General features: G+C 37.1%; 1 protein-coding gene across 1 annotated transcript in view; it reads left to right on the top strand.

Moving 5' to 3' along the window:
• Positions 1-24775, top strand: part of Cngb3 (cyclic nucleotide gated channel subunit beta 3) — a 134202-nt gene that overhangs the window by 92041 nt on the left and 17386 nt on the right. The window contains exons 14-15 of the mRNA XM_076836248.1: positions 12606-12689; positions 20461-20579. Coding sequence (XP_076692363.1) covers positions 12606-12689; positions 20461-20579 — 203 coding nt within the window. The remainder of the gene's footprint in view (positions 1-12605; positions 12690-20460; positions 20580-24775) is intronic.

The raw sequence follows: 24775 nt of genomic DNA, 5'->3' as shown, positions 1-24775 counted from the left end.
GGAAATGTATAAGAATCAGGTCCTTACAGATTAGCTCCAGATTGGCCTGACAGAGAATCATGCCTAATCTAGTTTCCTGTTACAAATGCTTTGGATTTAGACTTTTTAAATGGCCAAATTTAAATTTAAATTTAAAGACTTTTCTTTTTCAGGAAAGAAAAAAAAAAAAAAGAAGAATTTTGTCTTAATTTTTTTCTCTTTTTTTTTTTGGTACGGGGGATTGAACTCAAGGGCACTCAACCACTGAGCCACATCCTCAGCCTATTTTGTGTTTTATTTAGAGACAGGGTCTCACTGAGTTGTTTAGCACCTCACCATTGTTGTTTCCTTTCTTCATGTATTATACTACATATAAATTTATTTCTCCTTAGATTTAAATCTGTGTGTGTGTGGCATTCCCTGATTCATCTATTCAATTAGCTCATTCAAGAAATATTTACTAAGCTCCTACTCTGTTCTAGTCACCATTTTAGCCAGTGGGCATACAACAGTTGAAAACATATATAATTTATATATATATATTTTAAATTTCAGAAAAAGAGAATGCAAAATAATATATTACATGAGGAGGTGATAATGCCATGAACAAAATTAAACAGGTTAAGGAAGATGAGGGTGGTACTACTCAGGAAAGGTTTTGGGATGAAATGCTTTTGAGCATTTGAATAGAGGACTGAAGGAGGCAAAGGAGTGACATGTGCAGATATGGAGAGGAGAGAAAGGGCCGGGGCAGGGGAATAGCACAGGAGAATGGACAAGAGGAACTCTAAGCTAGGAACAAGGCAAGGAGGCCAGAAGGGCCAAAGCCAAGTTAGGATGATGGAAAGCAAGAGAAGCCTGAGAGAAGTACTAAGAGGGAGGATGTGGAAGGGGTCAAGTTCATGGAGGGCCTGGGAGCTGCATTATAGATTTTGGATAGACTGTACTCTGACTTGTCAAGGCACTGAGACCCTGCAGGGTACAATGCAGAAAATAATATGAGACTAGTTTCAAAAGGGCAATTTTCCTGCTGGGTGGGGACCTCAAGAAGCAGGTGTGGAAGGCAAAGAGATCAAATGGAAGTCATTGTAACTACCTACAGAAGAGATGACAGTGATGGGACCTGGGGTAGTAGACTCATCACTAATAAGGGACAGAATATTAGTTGTGTTCCAAAGAGCCTGCAGTTCTTGCTGTTTGATGGTATAAACACAGTTAGAAACAAGAAAGGACTCAGGGGGACTCCAAGGATGTAGGCCTGAGGAACAGGAAGAACAAAGATATTACTTTCAAAGTAGGAAATTTCAGAGTAAGTATAGGCTGCGGTGGGTAGAAAACAACCTTGTTAGGGTTTGAATAATCTCCAGAGCATTGTTCTTCCATATGGCTTTAGGGTGGTGGTGAAGTCATAAGGAGTGTGCCTTCAGCGATTACCACCCTTATAAAAAGGCTCAAGGTTAAACCAGGCAAGGCAGCACAGACCTGTAATCCCAGCAGTTTGGGAGGCTGAGGCCAGAGGATCCTGAGTTCAAAGCCAGCTTTTGCAACTTATCAAGGCTCTAGCAACTCAAAGAGACCCTGCCTCTAAATAGGGGACCAGGCATGGTGGCACAAACCTGTAATCCCAGCAGCTCAAGTGCCTGAGGCAGGAAAAACATGAGTTCAAAAAATAAAACACAAAATAGGGCTGGGGGTGTAGCTCAGTGGTTGAATGCCCCCTGAGTTCAACCTCAGGTACCTCCACACCCACCCAAAAAAAAAAAATGGCTGGGGATGTGACTTAGTGGTTAAGTGCACCTGGTTTCAATCCTTGGCAAAAAAAAAAAAAAAAAAGGCTCAAGGTTAAAGGAATGCTTTTCTGCCATATGAGTGCACCACATTCTCCCCTCCAGAGGACATAGTGACAAATTCCACCATGGAAGACAGAGCAGCCTTCAGCAGACAACAAGCCTGCTGACACCTTGACATTGGACTTCTCAGCTGTCAGAACTATGACAAACAAAGTTCTATTATTTATCAACTATACGGTATATGGTATTTTGTTATAGCAACACAAACAGACTAAGATAGACTTGTTCATTTGAGGTGACTGTTAAAAGTCCCAGATGGAAATGTCAGGTGGGCTGTTTGATTTATTATTCTGAGTTCATGAGAGAAGTCCAAACTGGAACAATAAATTTAGACCTATCAGCATTTTGATGTCTTTCAAGCTATGGTACTCAAGGTGATCACTTAAAATGTGAATGTAGACAGAAAAGAAAATGTAATCTACACAAAAGCATATGCCTTGAAAATACATAATCACTACCATACCACTGGACACAAAACAAAGAAGAAACTATACGACAGAATGGTTAAGCAGAGTTACTCCCAAAGTTAGGTTAACAGATGACTCTGTAGGATACCAGAATTAGGTCAATATCCTAGGACTCTTGTTCATCAAATCCTCGTCTAGATTTCCATCAAGATTTTGATGAAGATATAAAAGGTGTGATATTCAAATTGGCAGATGACACAAAGTAGAAAGGAATAGTTTAAAATGTGTTAATTACAAAATTGAAATCAACTGAATACTTAACACTATGAGCAAAGCCAACAATATTAAACTGCAACAGCAAAAAAAGTAAAATTCTAAACTTAGGTCCAAATTAAAATATTACAAATGCAAAAAAAAAAAGAAGCTATAGTTTTATAACAATTCATTTCAGTCTAGGAGTTTTACTTGACTTCAAATTCCATGAGTCAACAGAGTTATGTATGAGATTCTCTGACATTTTGACATCATATTGGTTTTCCTGATTATTTCAACTACATCGGCACTAACATCACATTGCAAACAACCAATTTTAAGAAGGATGCAGATGAATTTAAGTCTCTTTGGCTAAGGGTATGAGTAGAGGTTGAGTTTGGGGCCACAGAAATCATGAAAGAAGGACCTTATAAAATTATTCTTCCATAGCAAAAATCAGATCAAAGATTGTTTCTAGTGGGGAGTAGAAATGGGGATATTGATTAGGAAGAAGTATGACAGAAATTTTGGGGTGAGGGAGTATTGTTTCTTTCTAGTTAAGGTATACAAGTATATGCCTTTGTCAAAATTGATCCAACTGTCCCTTTAGAGCTGTATATTTCACCATATGTAATTATACTTCCATTTTTAAGGAAGAGTGGCCTCCAAAGATATTGTGTAGATGCTGAAGAAGCTGTGGGAGAAAATTCATTCGATGGCAGCAGAAGTTCTGCATACTTAAGTTTTTTACAAAAATGAGACTTTCTCTATAATGTTTAGCAAACTAGTACTCAGCTATATACTCCTTTTCTCTTTTTCACTTCTATATTTCTTTTTTATTGGGGGAGTGGGTAACCAGGGATTGAACTCAGGGGCACTAAACCACACAGCCATATCCCCAGCTGTATTCTATATTTTATTTAGAGACAGGGTCTCACTGAGTTGCTTAGTGCCTTGCTTTTGCTGAGCCTGGCTTTGAACTTGTATTCCTCCTACCTCGCCTCTGGAGCTACTGGGATTACAGGCACATGCCACAGTGCCCAGTTTCTCCCATATTTCTATTGGTGCATTACAGTTGGACATAACAGTGGGATATGATGTTACATATTTGCACATGCACTCAATGTAAGAATGATTTGGCCAATATCACTCCCCAGTATTTCTCCCTTTCCTCCTCTCCTCTCTCTCCCTGGTCCCTTTCCTCTACTGATATTCCTTGGATTTTCATGTGATCCCCTTACAACTTTTCTTTTCCTTTTCCTCTCTAGCTTCCACATATGAGAGAAAACATACAACCCTTGGCCTTCTCATGTAAACGCCTAAAGTGCAGACACCTAAAGTAGAGTAAAACTTCCTGGGAAAACCAAGTTTGGTTCTGTCTCTGTATCTGCTACACAGTGCAATTTCTGACACAAGAGCAGTGGCTTACTAAAAGCCTCAGAGAGGCAGAGAGTGCAGGAGGGAGACAGGATGCACTGGTATCAATTCTTGAAGATTATGAAAGGAATTTCCAATTTCTGAGGGGAGCTCTCCCACAATGGATGCTCCAGGAAAAGTAGAAGCATAATGAAAGAATTTTCTGGTCTTCTGTCAGGTAGCCTATGAAAGGGACTCTACATTGGTTATCAGATCCCTGTAGATAAATGATTTTCACTCTGTAGCTTGTCATCTATTGTGAGTTAATGAATTCAATTAATGGGTCACAACCAGCATATAAAATGGAAGAGAAAATATCAGAATGCATCATGCTAAGGAAGGGTAGGTATTTCTAGGTTCAATGAAATTATATGTCTTTGGGGGCTTTTGTTTTTGTTTTTTGTTTTTAGATATCTTTTTTTTTAATACTAGGTATTGACTCCAGGAACTTGCACGTGCTAGGCATGCACTCACCACTGAGTCACATCCCTGTCCCTTTTTGTTTTTTATCTTGATAGGGTCTCCTTAAATTGCCCAGCCTGACCTCAACTTCCTGCCTCAGCTTTCTGAGTAGCTGAAATGATAAGTGTTCACCACCATACCCAGCAAGGTTGTCTTACTGTGCATAGTGGTCAAAAGTGTATGAACACCACTAGATTAAATTGATAGCGTTTTAAAATGTAAGGTTTAAAACCTTAATGTCTCTAAAACCTCAAAACCTTAATGTCTAGATCAATTGAGAATAAGTGATAACATTTGTTTTTTTCCTAAAGAGGAAAAATGACTTTAAATACCAATGATTTTTATAGGATTTTCTCCAATTTGGGAAGTTACCAATTTTTCTAATAGTTTCTTTTTTGCTTTTACATATGTATTTGAAAATCCATCAAAATCACTGCATCTGATTGAGGAAAAAAATAGTTAAATGTTCATATCTTGCTAACATTGCAAATAAACTTAAATTCTTTCATGGCATTTCCATTAAAGACGAAAGCACCCATTTCCATTTATATTTCTGCTCAAAGGAAGAAATTGGTTTGGTTTTGGTTTTTTCCTAAAGTCAAGTGAAGTAGGAAATAAGTAGGAATCTTTACTTACAAACTTAGTTTCATGACATTTTTTACAAATTGGCTACTTTTAAAGAAGGAAATTGGTTGAATAGTGATCCCACACCCTGTGTCTCAATACCCTTGCATTGCTTCTGAAGCAGTCCACTGCATGGCTTCAACTAATCTTAGATTTTAGCCTCCAAAACCATGAGAAAATTATTTTTGTTGTTAATACACTTCTTACAAAAGCTTTGTTACCATCCCTGTTTTACAGAGAAAGCAAACAGCTTACCTGACTGAGGTCACCGAGCTCTATGCAACAGCCTAGAGTTAGTTTGATCCAGGTTTTCTTACACCACAGTCTGTGAATTTAACCACTGTTTGATGTTACATTCCAGTTCCCTACCATCTCTATCTAGATAACAGATAAGATAGATGTGTATATAAGTCAGCCTTCTGTTACTATGAAATACCTGACATAGTCAGCTTAGAAGGAGGAAAGGTTTATTTGGGCTCATAGGTCCAGAGGTTACAGTCCATGGTCTCTTGGCCCTGTGGCTTTGGGCCTGTGGCAGCACAGTACACCCTTGCCAGAACCATGTAGTAGAGAAGACCCATTCACTTCATGGTGGCCAAGAAGCAAAAAGAGAAAGAGAGAGAAAGGAAGAGCCAGGATCCTAATGTCCCCTACAAGGGCATGCCCCCAGTGACTTACTTCCCCAATACCTCCATAGGCTGGAAAAAGCCCTTAACATATGGAGCTTAGGGAGGAAATCCAGATCCAAACTAAAGCAATGAGGAACCAGAAGAGGCTTCACAAGAGTCAAAAGTTCAGCCTAAAGTGGGCCTTCTTTGGCCATTTTCATAGACTTATACTTGACACATCACGTAGACATCTAAATTCACATACAGAGATCTAAATTCCTACACACCTTGCCATTCTTCCACTAAAAAATACCCTGAATCACATGTGTTCTTTCCCCTTTAATCAAGACAGGTAGAATTAGAGTCACAAATTTTCACTAAAGCTTTGCTTCAATCAGTTGTGGTTAATTAGTAAGGTGTGCTGCTTCAGCATAGGGTGATCAGAGTTTTCAAATAGCTTCAAGATGAAGAGCCACATTATAATTTTTTTTTAAATTTTTCACAAAATGGCTTCTCTTCCATGCAGATTTTATGTTATTCCAGAGGCTCAGCGCAAGTATTAAACTAATAAGGAGCAATTCATTTCTATAACATTGGGCAATTTTCCCTCCTTTCTGATGACTTATTATTCTGATTTTGATTTTTAAATATATTTTATCAAATTAAATGCTAGGGAAATCACACTTTGTCTCTGCCACTAAATTACCAGAAATGGGAGAAAATTTAATAAAAGTTCTGTTGTGCCACCTCGTGGTTAAAGATTAAAATTGCATACTTTAGAAACTTGCAGGGTTGGGGGCAGGTGGCAAGCCCACTCAACAGAAGGAAACCAGGGTCCCAGATAAACCAAAATTGGAATGTTGGTACTTAACCACCAGTCTGGAAGGTACAATGTGTCTATTTTGCTGCTCTGGTAAGAATTCAGACCCATCCCAAACAGCATGCCTTTCTGGAACCTGTGAAACATTTTTGATTATGTGCAAATAGTACCTGGAAAAGCTCTGGCTTCTACAGTAGAAAGATGAGAAGGAAACATTTGCATGTGAGTGATAGTCTGAGCCAAGGATAGAATGGGAATGGGAAAATAATTTCTATCATTCACCTTCCTGAGCAGTGATATCCTACCAAGATAATGCCATCACCCATTACTCACCAGGGCCTAAAATCAGAGCCATTACAGTGAAACTATGTACCATTTTTACCAAGTGTTATTTTTTACCATGATGGTATCAGTAATAAAAGATTATTGCTAGGCTTTTCAAAGTATTTTGAACAGGAAGCTTATAACTTAGATGAACTTCATTCAACTACACAACCTAAATAGTTTCTCTGTGTAAGGGACTGAGCTGAGCAGTGAGGGGGGGGGACCCTCCGTTACTGAATCTATACTGTCTTTTCTCTTCAGGGCCTCCCAATATGGTGTGGAAATTCTAAATAAGCATAAGATAACAAATTTAGTTGTTTCGTGATTATTAAGTGATTCAAACATAGAAAGTGCTGCTATTAGTATCTGGTACATAGAAAGTTATGGTTATTACTATTAGAAACTGAGAAAGAAAACATGCAGTCACAAGAGAGTTGCCACACAAGTAAAATAAAGTTCTTCGTGTGACCTTACTTGATCGTTCCAGGATGGATTAGATTTATCCTCAGGTTTCCATCCAGTTTATGACTTCCTACTTTGTCTCTGTACTGCTCCTGGGAAAATGAAATTATTGTCAGTTCTCAAGGAAATAACTTCTGATGTCTAAAAACATTGGGTGTAGGATTAGGTCTAATACTATTCAAAACTCAAAATTGATAATCTGTGTCATCGTGGTACCTGGAAAATTACTGACCACCTTAGACTCTGCTGCTCTCGACACCTCCCAATTGGTAGCATCACTGGCATAGTCAATATCAAGGCAACTGAATTCAGAATTCCTTGCCCTAGACACATAACTCCACATTTGTTGGAGGGGAATGAAGTTTAAGATAAAACAAAGCATTCCCTTTTACAATAAACAAAGCTGAGTTGGAAAAAGCCCTGAAGACCATTGTATATACTTGAGGAGGACTTGAATTCACAGTGAGATTGCTGATAATATCTTAAGTTCTGTTTTAAAGAAAACAAAAATTAACCTAGACATAGATAAATCCTATAAGACTAAAAGGTAATCATTCCAAAGATAAGTTTTACTAATTTTACTGTTGTGTTCAGAGTTTGTCATTATTAAAGAAGAATCTCCTAGGTACAGAAACTGCTATTTAACCTATAGATTATGTTTGGAATAAAAACAGGATTTCCTCCAGCTCCATTCAAATCTTTGGAATCTTTACTCATATGCAACACACAGTTTTTAATTGTCCAAAATGAAATGATTTCTAACAGTATTATTCTGTACATCAGCCCATATTTATTTAGTATTTTACATGTCCCAAGCCCTCCTGAGACACTGGGGATGCAGCAGTGAATGATACAAACATCTTAACCTCAAGTTACTCAGGATGTAAATAAAAACTTCCTCTGACACTCTGGAAAGTCAATGGACCTCCAAGAGACTTTGATCCTTCATCTAAAAACCAGGACTGATAATGCATTCCTTAATGCCAAGCACCATACAGAGGCTGCAAGAAGTAAACAGGTTAATTTAGCAAAATAGTAAACTTAATGGAAACATCATGTAATAATGTGTTAATGTTGATGCCTAAACCAGTACTCTTACTTTACAGAAAACAGGACATTTGCAAAATAATGGCTGTGCTCTGATTTTCTGCAAATCAGAAAAATTCCTAACGATTTCTATCAAAGAAATGCAGCTAAGTCAAAAGGAAAATCAAAACGAAACAAACAAACAAACAAAAAAAAACCCACCCAATCCCAAGATATAGTTCTTCTTAATTATATACAAATGGGGCAAAGTGTATCAAGAAAATAAAGATTTTGTGGAGAAAAAAGAAAAAGATAATAGTTTTTAACACATCATAAAATAGAAGAATATCATAATGCAAACTTCATTTCACTAAGCGTAAATCCAGATGAGAAGGATTTAATCTTAAAGCACAACTGCCCAAAGCCAGTGGCACCTTTCCATAAAGCACTAGTTAGGAGATAGAGTCACTTAATTGGTGAAACAAATTCCAAATTTTTATTACATACATTTGCTATGTTCAGTTTGCATGATTTATCCATGTTCTATACAATTATGTTAACAAAAAAGCCATGTTTAGAATAGTTCAATGCTTTTCTCTCAGAAAATCCAAACTATGAGCTTAAAAACCATTGAGGTAAGTGCTGTGTGTGTTCCTACTGAGCAGAGCACTAATTGTGTGTTTAGCTATTTAAGGGCTTATCTCCTCAGTTGGTCTAACACTTTCCATTGATTTGGTATCATTTATTAGTCCTTTCTTCCAGTGAGCTCGCCTGAAGGACAGAAGAGGAAAAATGAAATGTGTTTCTCCTTGGAGAAAGAGAAATTTTTATTTTCATTTCCATTAAAATTTTAAAGGAATAAAAATTAAATTGAAGTCTCATCAGTTCTCCCCAGATCCACTTTCCATCCTCCCTCTCCAGAGGCAGCCACTAAAATGATTTTTAAGGTTATCTTTTCAATTCTTATTTTTACAATTTTATTTTTTATCTGTATAAACATAAACAGCAGGAAGTATTTTGTGTGGTAATTTTTGTGATTTTATAATATTGAATATATTACATTCAGACAACTTCGTTGAGTTTCATTAGGTATATCAATATAAAGATTTGATTTATTTTAACCTCTTTACAATATTCTCATCTACAAATATTTTAGCCAGTGTACTCAAATTTTATTATTTAATCTACCTATACATTGACAATTTCTTCAATTTAGTAGACCCTCTTTATCCATAAGGGATATATTCCACAATCCCCGGTGGATGCCAAAAACCAATAATTATGCCTTTTCAATCTTATCTAAGCACCTATCATACACAGTAGCTGTAACTTTTGCGATTTGAGGTGCAACAAACCAGCAGGAAGGTTTTTTTTCTTATTCACAATTTCATGGATAAAAGATTTGTTCTTACCATATATCTCAGTAACCTCAGCATACAATGAATTTTTTTTCCTTAAGTTGAGAATTTTCACCTTTTTACTTAAAGGAAGTGCTTTATGGCTTCTTATTGGCATTACCAAATGGCCTATATCACTAGTCTTGCACTTTGGGGCCATTATTAACTACAATAAGTATTAACTTGAACAGAAACACTGAGACACCACAACAGTCAATTCGATAGCTGAGATGCTCCTAAAAGAATCATGGTGGGTTGCACATATAGCAGGTATATGCTGGGCAAAGGGCTGATTCATGTTCTGGGAGAGACAGAGCTGGAGAGCCTAAGATCTCATTATACTACTCAGAATGATGGGCAATTTAAAATTTATGAATTGTTTATTTCTGGAATTTTCCATTTAGTAGTGTTATCCACAAATTTTAATTACAAATAAAATCAAATATGAAAATAAATATAAGTAGATTTTTTGAGATCTTCTATTTCTGATCATTTATAATGCACATCTGCTCCATGGGTATGAGCTATTTCCATTACAATAACATCTCAGACATGTATAGTCATCTCTGTTAATCTGTGGGTTCTACATCTGCAGATTCAAACAAACTTGGATCAAAAATATTAGGGAAAAAATGTGTTTCTACAAAACATTTACAGGCCTTTTTAATTGTAATGATTCGCTAAACGATGCAAGAACTACTTACATAGTATTTACATTGCATTAGGTATTATAAGTAACCTAGAGATAGTTTAAAGTACACAGAAAGATGTCTGTAAGTTATATGCAAACATTGTGCCATTTCCTATGAGGAACTGGGACATCCACAGATGGTGTCTAAAAGGGATCCTTGAACCAATTACCATAGATATTGAGGGAGGGATGACTGTACATGTTTAAGAACCTGCAAGCATATTTCTAATAGATTTTCTTTAAAATGTCAAAGATGATAACTTTCCTTAGTGGAGAAAATCTAAAAAGCAAGTTTGCGTTTTTTTCCTAAGTGAGTTTTGACTGATAAGAATGCTAATTTCTGAAATAAAACAATTCTGAAATGATGACAGCATTTAAAGAAATTGGGCAAATGAGTTATTTAGAGAATTTTTACTAAAAACACCTTTTTTACTTTTTTTTTACTAAAAACACTTTTTTGAAAAAAAATTGTCTTTGACCTGCTTTAGCAAAAAAATAATAGCTTGTAAGACATCTATTTGCTGTAGTACTTAAAATTTTAGCCAGAGCCATCAGTCTAAAGAGAAAGAAATAAGAGGGATACAAATAGAAAAGGTGGGAATCAAATTATTCATCTGACAGAGGATTAATATCCAAAATACCTAAAGAACTCAAAACAGGTAACAACAAATAACAAATAATCCAATTAATGCAGAGGCAAATGATCTGAACAGTTTGCAAAAGAAGAAGTGTAAATGGCCAAGAAACACATGAGGAAATGTTCAACATTTTTAGCTGTCAAGGAAATGCAAATTCAAACTTCATTAAGATTCTACCTCTCTATAGTCAGAATGGCAATTATCCAAAAACAAAAAATAAATAAATAAATGTTGGCAAGGATGTGAAGCAAAACCTTTATATTCTGTTTGTGGGAATGTAAATTAGTACAGCCACTAAGGAGATCAGTATGGAAGTTCCCCAAAAACTCTTAAAAATCCTAAGATTTTTTAAGTCCTGGGGGACTGAGGCAGGCAGGAAGAGGGAGGGTGAATTCAATCCAAGCCCAACATACATGTGAATGGAAATGTCTCCGTGAAATCCATTAATTGATACAATTAATATATTTGAAAGATTATAATTTCTTTTTTTTACAAAAGGTATTCCTCCTGGCCTTGGTCTGTTTTCCATTCTGGAGAACCAGAAGCTATCCTTTCTCAAATAAATTTTTAAAATTCTAACACCAAGTTTTTCTGACTGTTTTTCACCAATGGCTACTTGAAGATATTTCAGTCATAAATGATTAACTTTCTTTATCGGCCAAGCAACCCTGAGGTCTAAATTTCATATGGATCTAGGTCAAGTGTCTGCTACAGAAACCATTACTGAAAACCAGTGATTACTAAAGGAAGGTTCAGTCAATCCACAAATTGGGGGCAGGCCCTCTGCTTCTCCTCCTCCTTCCCCCACTACCTACTTTATGATTATTCCTCTACAAAATCATAATTCCCCTAAGGGGTGAGGAGGGCCAACTACAAAAGGAAAATTGCTACATGTTAGCAGTTCTGGGAGAAAAGATAAAAATATTAGGTGAAAGCAAAAGGTGCAAAGCCACTATGTAAAGTGGGATTATTGAAACACTCATAAGTTTTTCTTCAGTTCATCATATAAATTATAATTAATTTAGATCAAATACACACAGAGACATTTATTTTAACAAATAAAATTTATTTCTCATACTATTAAAGTGACTATACTCATTCACTCAGCAGATATTTCTTTTGTATCAATTTATTACGAATATTTTCCCTGCCTGTAAGAAAATGATAATTAAGTTGGAGAAGAAAGACATATAAGTTTGCAAAGTTAAATAATACCTAGCAATGGTATAAAAGATATTTTTAAAAATCTGCAAAGAGTGTGCTCTATTTGAGTACTATTATACTAATAATCACAATCATTAATAGCTATTATTGATTAAGAACCATGCCAAGTTTAACTTATAAGATAAGCACCATTTCTATAACCATTTTACAGATTAAGAAACTGAGGGCATGAGAGATTGCAAAATAATAGATAGTAGAGACAGAATTCTCACTCAGATCTACCTGATCAAGTTGCAAAGACTTGTCATTATATTTTAGGTATCTTTTTTTCCAAATTTTGGGTCAAGTCCATATCCACTGGCAACTAATATTTTAGTTGCTAATACAGATAGCATCCATTACTGTTTACTTCCATTGTGTTTTTAATTCATTTGGGATATTGGCATTTTGCTGTGTCTGTAAGAATTATTTTTCTCTTTATATAGAATTGTGACAACCAGATGATTTATGACATGTTGCTAAGATTGAAATCCACTATCTATTTACCTGGTGACTTTGTCTGCAAAAAGGTGAGTGCATACTATTTTCAGATGCACAACTAATAAGCACATTTGCAGAATTCAGACATAGGTTGTGAGCACAGTTGAGACAAAATCTGTCCAGGGTGAATTCCATAGTATAGAAGTAGTTATGATATTTGGTTCTGTAAAACAATAAGCTCCTCTTAGACTTCAAAATGAAAGAAGACAATGCAGATTTCATCACATTTATTATTTAATAGAAACCTCAATAATCAGAAAATGTGCTTTATATCAATGTAAATTACCAATCACCACACCCCATTAACTTTAAATATTTTAGGTGGAGGAATAAGTTACAGAAGCAATAGGTATTTCTTCCCTATGTCTTCAGCAAATCATCATTTACCTATGCTTTGCTCAGCTAGTTAGTGGTAATCAATACCATATTTTTTAAACTTTACTGTGTATTTGATGATTACAAAAGTAATTGATAGTCATTATTTGTAAAATTGAAAATACATAAAACACAAAGACAAAAATTCCACCACCATAATACGAAGTAATCGTTATTCATATATTTGGTCTATCATTCTATAAAGGTTGATAGCTAGATAGAGCTTGTTTTATGAAATCAATATCATACCATATATATGTTTTGAAACTTGTCATGTGACAATATATCATATTAACATTTTACATATTATTATATAATCTTTTATAACCTGATTTTTTTTTCTTTATGGTAATAGGGATTAAACTCAGGGGCACTTAACCACTGAGCCTCATCCCCAGCCCTATTTTGTAATTTATTTAGAGACAGGATCTCACCGAGTTGCTTAGCACCTTGCCATTGCTGAGGCTGCCTCTGAACTCGTGATCCTCCTGCCTCAGCTTCCCAAACCCCTGAGATTACAGGCATGTGCCACCATGCCTGGCTTAACTGATTTTTTGTAAGCTGCAAAATATTCTGGTCTATGGATATATCATGATAAGATTCCAAATGATTGTTGTTATAAATAACTCTAAAACAAACATTCCCCTGGATAAATAGTTTTGCACATCTCTGATCACTAGCTTTGATCAGAGAAGGATGACCCTGGTTTTCATATCTGGAGAGGCTAACTCAAAGCTGAAATCAATAATCAAAATTTAAAAAAAAAAAATAGAAGAACATTAACAATTCAAAGAAATGGAAATGGATCCAAGATCTTAGAAGTTCAGAAACCAGTGAGGATAAGAAGCACTTACTTCATTCCAAAGTAACACTGAACTAAGTACAAGGTGTTGTAGGACATAAAGAAATGGCACTTGTCCCTCCTGGCTACTGGCAAGATTTCCGGAAGATGTTCACTCTAAGTCTTGAAAGATAAGTTGGAATGAACCAAGTCAAAAAGGAAGTAGGTGTTCTGGGAGACGAAAGAACTGCCATGAGCTAAGGCAGACAGGAAGGAACAGAGTCTTTGGCAGGAGTGCAGAAGACGACAAGAAGGTAAATATTAGTACGGTTTTAGAATGATTATTTAGCAAAACTCAACCAATCTTTTTGAATATCTTGGGGCAGGCTCTATGCTAAATACTGAGAGAAAAAAGATGGTCTTGTCCTCCAGGGGCTTACAGTCTAGCACTATGGATTCGATTCACAGTGTACAGCAGAATCACCTGAATATAAAAGTCTCGACTCCAGGGGCTGGGGATGTGGCTCAAGTGGTGGCGCGCTTGCCTGGCTTGCGTGCGGCCCGGGTTCAATCCTCAGCACCACATACAAACAAAGATGTTGTGTCCGCCAAGAACTAAAAAATAAATATTAAGAAGGATTCTCTCTCTCTCTCTCTCTCTCTCTCTTTAAAAAAAAAAAAAAAGTCTCGACTCCACACCGAGGGAGATGGAGCCTCCACACTGGCATTTAGTAAAAGCTCCCATATGACTCTAAAATGTAGCCAAGGTTAAGAAACACTGGTCTAGGGAAGAGAAAATCGACAATATAAATGAAATTAAATAAATGCCTTACTCCAGAATGTATCATATAAAGGGGAAATTAAAGTTGCCAGGAAAGTATGCAAAGGCACATAATTTACATTGGAGAGAGGGAAATTATCAAAGGAATTAAAATAATTCTTTAGTAAAAATTTTAAAAGCTAACAGACAAAAAAGCCAGCGGCCAGGATAGCATTTTTGATGAGAAGATGGTGGACCAGTGGGCAAAACAGAGCTTCGCATATCCAAGGAATGGAAGCACACGTAAGCGACTGAGCTAGTGGAGAAAGCAAAGTCAAATGGACTGTAAACTACTTAAAGTATCAGGCTGGAGGCACCAGGTGACAGGTGGAAATCAGTCTGATGGTAGATAGTTGACGGCAAATGTTTGGGCACTGTGGAAGCTGACTTCAAAAGCAAGGTAAGGTAAGAGAAAGAAGGCTAAAGCTGTAACTTTGAAGAACATGAAGGTCAATGAAGAACATGAAGGAGATCAATGAAGAATATTCAGAGAAGGCAATTGAGGAGTAACTGTCAGAAATAAAAGAAGGGAAACCAAGAAGAGATTGTGGCATCATGGAAACCAAGAACACACAATCCCACACAAACTTGTCCAAGTTAAAAGTAGGCAGACTAAGCCAGGCACTGTGTCACATGCCTGTTTTCACAGCCACCAGGTAGGCTAAGGCAAAAGAATTGCATGTTCCAGGCCAGCCCAGGCAACTTTGCAAGACCCTATCTCAAAATAAAAATAAAAAGGGCTGGGGTTGAAGCTCATGGGTAGAATGTTGCCTAGAATTTGTGTTTGATCTTCATTCCTTAAAAAAAAAAAAGTAGGTAAATCGTAAATCGGTAAAATCATTTCATTAGAATGGGAAATATAAACCACAGTGCAATTTAAGGACCCCTTGGGGCAGTGATGCATTGAAATGATATGGTCTTAATGTACCAAAATGGCCTTTCAATTTGTTCCAATAGCAGCAGGGACTGGAAATTGAGATGACTCATAGAAACTTTAGCACTTGGGCCCCTAAGCAGTAAAAATTTGCTTAACGAAGTGTGAAATACAGAGTAGAGATACAGCCTTCTCATTTCTAATGTTTTCATCATGCTGCATTCATCACCCAATAATAAAAACAGATCAGTGAACAACACCAAGGGAAGGAAAGGTAGAAAGGAGACCACATGAGAACTATAAGCCACATTTCTTTTTGACAGAGAAAAAGGGCTATTACTTGTCCAGACTTTAGACAGCTAGTTCACACTGGTTTTTTGCTTATCATTTTCACAAAACACTATAGGAAATATGAAGGGGAAAAAATCATGTTCAATTATAGGTTACCAAAATAATTGAAGAAATGGCAGGGTTTAGGACTGAGTTTGCTGAAGGTTCAAATCCTCAAAATGGTCTCTAAAGTTACTGAGTGGGTTGTTTGGACTGCTTTGAGACTATTTGGGAATTTCCTCAGGATGTTCTACAGCAGTTTAGAAATTACCCAGAAATCCCCCCCCCCCCCCGCCTCCTTGGTACTGGAATTGAACCCAGGGGCACTGAACCACTGAGCCACATCCCCAATTCATTTTTTTTATTTTTTTTATTTTGAGACAGGGTCTCGCTAAATTGCTTACAGCTTCACTCAGTCACTGAGGCTGGCTCTGAACTTGCTCCTCCCTCAGCCTCCAAAACCACTCCGATCACAAGTGTGCACCATTGTGCATGGGGTGCCAGAGATCTTAAAACTCCCAGGATTTCATTCCCTGAGATTCTGATTTAATATTTCTGAAGCAGGCCTGAGAACTTGCACCTCTAAATAAGCTCTTAAGTGATGCTGAGGATCCAGTAACCACACTGTGAGCATCACTGCTGTTTCCTGATAGGGTCCACTTGAGTTTCATAATGCCCCCACCAGCCTTGGAATAGCCTTCTACTAGGAACCCTGAAATTCCAACTTGGATCTCACTAAAGGCTGCACACCCTTCATGAAGCACTTGCACTTCTGCACTTTCTTGGAATCAGTTCATACACCAGCCTCAGAGCTTGGTTCCATTTTATTTTGCACAGCTCTCAGCCCTTATTCTCTGAGGGATGCCTACTTCATTTGAATGCTAATTAAACTTGCAGGAAAGGTTTAAATTAGCCTAGAAATATGCAAGAAATAGTGGAAGTTTTGGTTCGTTGATTATGCCAGATCTCCTTGGAAAATTATTGAAATGATCATTAAGAAATAATTAAAAGTGCTGAACTATATTTAAGCACCCATTATGTACTTCTACCTCCAGTCAGTTGTAATAACTGCCTTTAAAAAAATCATTCCAGTTCCTTGAGAACTACTTCATGCAAAAAACACAGAATGTGACCCTGTCCTGATCATTACTTCCTGGAGTACCCTTAGGAAAACTAATTTTCAGATGCTTTGCCTTACTTTTAAAATCATTCCCCAGGCACTATGTCATATAATCCCAGTGAATCAGAAAGCTGAGATAGGAAGATCACGATTGAGGCCAGCCTCAGTAACTCAGTAAGACCTTGTCTCAAAACAAAAAAAATAGAAAGGATGTAACTCAGTGATAAAGCACCCCTGTGTTCAATCCCTAATATGCCAAAATTAATAAATTAAATGATTTATATCTATTTTATTCATGTTTAAGAGAGAAATCTTGGATGTTGGATCCAATGTTGGATATGGTCATCTGCATGTAAGGCATGTGAGGTGACATAGATGTTGCCAGTTCTAGTGCTGTCACCAGCCGATCTTTTAACTTTGTTCAAGACATCTTTTTAAACCTCTACTACGAATTTTTAAATAAGAGTAATGATACCTTCCCTATTTGATCTCACTGGGATTTTTGTAAGAATTAAACAAGTTCATGTCTATGAAATGCTTTCCAATATAAAATAGCACATTCTGATAGAACAAATGCAGGAAATAAGAAGCTATACAATCCAGGCATGGTGGCACATGCCTATAATGGCAGCAGCTCAGAAGGCTGAGGTAAGAAGATAACAAGTTCAAAGCCAGCCTCAGCAACTTAGCAAGACCCTGTCTCAAAATCAAATATAAAAAGGGCTGGAGGTATGGCCCAGTGGTTCAATCCCTGGTATCAAGAAAAAAAAAAAAAACTACACAAATATCAAATGTACTCATTATTTTTGTTTGTTTGTTTTTTTAGGTGTTGATGGATCTTTAGTTTATTCATTTATTTATATGTGGTGCTGAGAATTGAACCCAGTGTCTCACACATGTCAGGCAAATGCTCTGCCACTGAGCCACAACCCCAGCCCCTCATTATTTTTAAAAGTGCTATGCAAAGGCAAACTATTAGTAGAGGTATTGATATTATATAAATAACTATAATAAAACTCTTATATATTGAAATTTCTACTTTGATCCATATATAATTTTAAATAAATGCTTAATATGTTACACAATATTAATATGTTAAACATACCTCTTTCACTGTTCAGTTAGGAAATGTGGGTTCTCAGCTTCCTTTTGTTTCTAATTACCAAGTCATAGAATATTGACTGCTCAGCTAAGTCAATCTGTGCCTTTGTTTTCTTTTGGCTGGGGCGGGGGGAGTGGGGGAAAGGTGGGTGATACTGGCGATTGAACTCAGGGGCACTCAACCACTAAGCCACATCCCCAGTCCTATCTTGTATTTTATTTAGAAGACAGGTCTCCCTGAGTTGCTTAACACCTTGCTTTTGCTGAGGCCAGCTTTGAACTCACAATCCTATTGCCTCAGCCTCCAGAGCTGCTGAGATTACAGGTGTGCACCATCACACCTGGCTTTCTTTTTGGTAGAGTAGAAATGACAGTTCCTATTCTATGTTCCTCATTAAGGTAATGGGGAGATAAAATGAGAATTTCAATTTCCCAGATATCAACCAAAAGGTACAATCTGACAACTTTAAACTCAGCCTAATAATTATAATACACTTAATGTTGAGGAATATAACTGTAGGTATCAAAGGACTTCAAAACTTTCCAGATACAATTGTATTTCCCTTATTCATAAAAGAGTGCCTACTATATATCAAGCCTTGTGCTCAGTACTGGAACAAAGCAGACATTGTCTCAGCTATCTCAGACATAAACCATAATTAATATTGTTTAATCTTGAATTGATTTTAATGTATTTTATCTAATCCTCTGGAAGTATAAATAATAAGAATGTTTGTTTGATTGATTCAATCTAGTCCCTTCCTAAACCAAGTAAGTAAATTTATTATAATCCTGCTACTTGTTTATGGTCTGTTTTCTGTTATATAACTGAATACCACAGACAGAGTAATTCACAAAGAATAAAGGTTTATTTATCTCACAGTTCTATAGACTGAAAAGTCCCAGCACATGGCACCAGCATCTGCTCAGCATCTGGTGAGGCCCTTCTTGCTGCACTAGTATATGGCAGAGGACATCGCGTGGCAAGTCAGAGCAAGCTCACCACAGAAAGCTGCTTTTATGACAACCACCACTCTGGTGATAATCCACTGATCCATAAATGACCCATTCAAGAATGCAGAGCCCCCTAGGACCTAATCACCTCGCAAAGATCCCACCTCCAACTCCATTAACATATGAAGTTAATGACTAAGTTTCCAACATAAAAAAATTTGAAGGACACATTCAGACCACAGAAAGAGCTCAGGCAGATGAAGACCTTACGTAATATGAATGAAGGGATGAACCTACCTGAATAACTTGTCTACTATTATGCAAGTTGGATTTTTGGAATTTAACAGCTTCTCTTGACCTAAATTTCACTAAGGTGGACACATTTATTCTTTCTGTAAGTTGAGATGTGTCCAAGGACCCCATAATTACCCACTACTTCAGTGATTTACAATAAAGGATTCACATAATTCAACAAAAAGTTATATTCATAGCTTAAGATTTATTATAGTAAAGGATCGTCAGGAACAGTTAGAAAAAGATGAACAGGGGTAAAGACTAGAGAAATCAGTCACAGGCATTCTAGGCCCTACTTCTATGAGAGCCACATGTATATGCATTTTTCTCTGTATTGTACCACAGGGACATGAGCAAAATATGTGCGCTTGGAGAAATCTGAGTATTGAGTCCAGAGTACTTAAATGAGGCTAGTCATTTAACTAAATGACAATCATGATCCAAGCTCAAAACCAGGTACAAGGGACACATCAAAAATCATGTGTTTACATTAAAGAATGCTGACAGCTGCCACACTGCCTCAGGCATACAGAATAACACCATTGACTTGGGACCATGTGAATATCCCAAGAGACAAATTCTAAGGACTTGATTATAGGTCATTGCCCTGGTTTCCAGGAGTTTCCAAAGATACACAAGAACTGAGTAAGATAACTTGGTGCATTAGCATCTCTCAATGTGGAGCAAAATTTATAGCTTAAAGGTCTCATGTGCCTTGATTCCCAAATCAGACCTCAGTGGCATAGGAAGAAAGATAGAATTCACCTTGGAATGGCTGTAGTCCATGCTTTTTGGATGGATCAAGCACCTCCTTCAGAGGATAACTGTGATCACCAAAACCAGAGTACATCATTGATACAATCAGTTATTTTCTCTACTCATGCCCATTCCTCAGGCAGTATGCTGACTGTGTCCAGTATTGGCTTACAGTGCTCAAGTGTTGCGAAGTATTTTCTTTCTAATCATTTCCTTTCACATAATATGTCCAAACAGTTTCTGTAACAGAGGTCTTAAGATAACTGCTTTTACAATCATGTTCTGTGCTTCCTTCATTTGTATTTGCTCCTCTAGAAGAGTTTATATTTCTTAATTTGGGGTATAATTGTTAAGTGTACAATGACTAAGATTTCCTCTTTATATTTGGCATACAGGGAGAAATTGGTAAAGAAATGTATATCATTAAGCATGGAGAAGTCCAAGTCCTTGGAGGCCCTGATGGTACTAAAGTTCTGGTTACCCTGAAAGCTGGAGCAGTGTTCGGAGAAATCAGGTATCTAGAAGACACCTCATAAATATTGAAATCCATCCCTTGTCAAAGAAGAACAATCTTAGGTTATAAAATAAGTAAACTCCCTGCTTGAGTTTTTCAAAGGGTTGATTGTGCTAAGAGCATTGGTAAAATAAGGATGTTCATGTTTCCAACCATCCTTTCCCTTATCTCAGAAGACCTGAAGAAGGATACTAGGTTATTTAGCTGTGTAGTCCTAGGACCTAGGTCAGTGACCTGCAGAAGGTAGATAAACATTCAATGTGCATCGAATGAATAAATGAATGAACTAGTCAATGAAGGAGGTTAGTGAGAGAAGAGGTTGGGAGAGTTGGCTGTTACCAGATTGTTAAAAACTTGAATGCTAGGTTAACAAAGGGTATTTGAGTAAGTTAAAGATCAGATCATAGCTGTGGGACTAAATTGCTTGAGTCTATATCCTAGTTTCCCACTCACTAGCTTTGTTCCTCTGTTACTTGGCCGTCTGTTCTCTAGTCTAGTCATCTTAATAATTATAATAATAGCAGTACATATCTTAGAGGGTTGGTAAATGAGGTAATTCATTAAAAGCACTTAGAACAGTGTCCCATATATACTTGAAAGTATTAACTATCATTATCATTATTTCCTATTGGTCAAGAGAAGTTTATCCCAGAACAAGTCCCCAAGAAGAAGAATATAAGAGCAAATTAAAGCATTTTGTGGGCTCAACACTTCCATATGCATAATCACCTTTAAATGCATTCATTATTCATCCAAAAAAGTATAAACTCATTGAGTACCTAGTACATACTAAGATTGTCAAGTATCATTCTAAATCCTGGGAATGCTCAGTAAAAAACAGTAGATAGAACATTGTTTCTTGGACTGGGTAGAGTGCTTGCCTCGTATGGAGGCCCTGGGTTCAATCCCCAGCACTACAAGGAAAAAAAAAAAAAATTTCTCACAGAGCTGACAGTCTTGGCGGGGGGAGAATTATAATAAATAGTTAAACAATTAACTAGACAAGATAAATTCACATTGTGATAATTGCTGTGAATGAAAAAAAAAAAAAGTTAGAAAGTGGCAGAGGATGCTACTTTAAATACAGTAGTCAGGGATGACCTCTCTGAACAGAAGTTATTTGACCCAAGACTTGAAGGAGTAAATAAAAGAGCCATTCAGAAATGGGGAAGATGGTTGAACAGCCAAGGCCCAGAGGTAAAGCAGCCTTGTCTGGCCAAGGGGCGGAAAAGTCAGTATGGTTGCAGCACAGTGAACAAGGATACTATGGCAAGATGAGGCCCGGTGGGTGAGCAAGGGCCATGCAAGGTCATGAAGGCCATGGTAAGGAGTTTGTGCTTTATTCTAAATACAACGGATTCCCGTAGAGGATTTTAGGCAAAAGAATAACACAAACTGAATAGCAATTTAAAAGACCACTCCAAGAGCTATATGAAAAAGACATAGTACATGAGCAGGCATGAAATAGAGGAGACTCATTGGAAGTCAGTAGCAGTGATTTGAGTGAAAGATGAGCTTCTTGAACCAGGAGGCTGGTTCTTAAGGTGAAGAGAAGAGTCTACTGTTCGGGCAATTATTAATCATTCCATAATTGAGAGTATTGCTATTCTGAGGTGCCCAGTATCTTGCCAAGGTTAAGAGCTCATGACTGAGGGAGACAACGCTCAAACCCAAGTGTTCATGGGTCAGGGTCCAGTGACTTTTCCACCACCACAAATGAAAGGCATTTGTCCAATCACTGGCTTCAAAGCTCCTAAGAAGTTGTCTATGAGTTCCAGAGAAATAGATGATTTCAGACCATCTATGGAGTAATGTGGGTTTCCTTAGAATATTGAAGCGTATTACTTTTCTTTTGATAATATTGTTTGTGTTTGTAATTTTTCTCCTTGCTTAACTGCTGGGTGGACACTCCTCTGAGGGTCCTGCTCTGAGGCAGTGGTGAAAAATCCTTCTTAGAATATCCAAGTTCTTTGACTGTTTTCTATTACTTCCTTACTGGGACTCCTTACAAAAATGATTTCATATTTTTACAGCTTAATAATCACTGTTATCTTCAAAGTCATAAAACACACAACAGTCTAAGCTGAAACATTGCCGAAATTAATTAGCTGACCTCTCCTAAGGGTTGGATATTCCCTAAAGAACAAAGCTTTACAAATACAAGTATATTAATTGCGGATATTACCCTCACAGGAGGAAATATCCTAGGAATAGAATCCAGGTGCTGCTAGGCTGCAACTGAAAGTAATCCTAGATTCCTGACAGCAGCTTCTTCAATAAATCTCCTCTTATCCATTTGGTTTCTAAAGCCAAAATAAAACCTGTGGACCAGACAGGCTTTAAACTTGCTCAATCGTCTGGCTGATTTGAGCAAAAGAGAGAGTTTTGCCTTGATTCTCTTCCTGGCTGTGGCTGAGGAGAAACAGGATGCATCTGCCTCTTCCAGATGCCCACAGGCTTCACAGGCCCACAGCTGTCCTACACCCTTGGAGTTCCAGTCATTTATTCCAGATGGAGGCATGGCTGCCAAACACCCAGACACTGGAAAGATCTAGTAATAGTGTTTACTACTCAGAAATGCTGTGACCTTTGTTGAAATGAGCTAAATACAGCACTATCATGTAGCTTTTTAAAAGAAGGTTTTTTCCCCCCTTGGGAAAAAAATAAGAAAGAAAAGAATTCAGGGCTTTCAAGGACATTATATATTAATCCAAAAGAGCAAATTCCTGACTAAAATATAGATTTACAGCCTGCCATGGAGAAAACCCAGACCACATTTCTAATCAACATCCAAAGAGTGCAGACACCCCATTTTTAAAAAGAAAGACCCAGAGTCTGCTGAGGGATGGCCTCATGGTGGTTCTGCCTCCATCGTTAGCCTTACATGTACATTAAGGATCAAGTCTTATTCCCTCAATAATAAGTATCACTAATAAATATCAAGTCTTATTCCCTCAATATAATTAACCACTTCTTTATCTGCCTTCTGCATCTGTTAAAAAAAAAGAAAAAAGAAAGAAAGAAAAGAAAATCCCATTATTCTTGAAATGACTGAATTTTCACTCTTGTGTTGCTATTATGGTTCCAGTAGAATTCCCAACCAGTTCCATCTCACTTTGGAATATTCTCCCCTTGGAAAATTTCTGCTCACTCATCCTTCAAGAACCGATTTATATGTCATCTCTTGGAAGTCATTTCTAACTATCCCCCAAACAAATAGCAGCTCCCTGTTCTTTGCCCCCATAATATTTCATGTGTGCATTTATTATAGTAACTACTACTGATTTATACGTAATTTATTCAGATGGGTCTTTCCAACAGACTGAGCTATTAAAATATAAGAATTTATATGTTACCAGCAGCTACATGAAAACTAGACAATATGTGGTGGGTTTTATTTATATCCTGGCTCCATTAAAAATTGTGCATCAGCCATTCAGTAATCTTGAATTAAATAAGTAGTTAATTGTGGGCTGAGGTGATAGTTGGAACTGCTTGTATAACATGTATAAAGCCCTGGGTTCCATCTCCAGCACCACACACACACACACACACACACACACAGAGAAAGAGAGAGAGAGAGAGAGAGAGAGTGTTAACTGTGTTTTGATAGAAACAAAAAAAAAATTTTTAAGGACCACTTATAGTCTAAAGTGAAGTGCCTCAAAGAAGGTCATAGAATCCCTTCTTTACTGGGCACAGTGCCAGCCATGAGGATGCAAAGATGAATACATTTGTTTCCCTCAATGCCTTACAAACAAGTGAGTTAAGTAAATGAGGGACTTCAATGCCAGGTGATTAAACGCATGGATTACATCTAATGATGAGAGTATTCACAGGACACTCTGGAACACAAAGGCTTCCCAAGGACCAGTATGCCTTTCAGACTTGGTAATTACTTGAAGTTATTTGGGATGTTCATCAGCTTCCCATCATCATTACAGACACCAGAGATAATCAACTCAGAAAAAGAAAATTATTAAAATTTCTTTTGGTTCATTGTTTCAGAGGATTGAGTCCATGATCAGTTGGCCCACTGTGTTTAAGCCTGTGGTAAGGCAGTATCATGACGGGAACATGTGGCAGAATAACCACTCACCTCATTAACAGGAAAAAAAAGAGAGAGAGAGAGAGAAGGAAAGGAAGAGGCAGAGATCTCACAGTCCTCTTCAAGGGTACATACCCAATGACCCAAA

Source organism: Callospermophilus lateralis, chromosome 16, assembly GCF_048772815.1.
Source record: "Callospermophilus lateralis isolate mCalLat2 chromosome 16, mCalLat2.hap1, whole genome shotgun sequence".
NCBI classification, from domain to species: domain Eukaryota; kingdom Metazoa; phylum Chordata; class Mammalia; order Rodentia; family Sciuridae; genus Callospermophilus; species Callospermophilus lateralis.
Note: the sequence above shows the minus strand (reverse complement) of the source record. Positions and strands in the feature narration are given on the sequence as shown.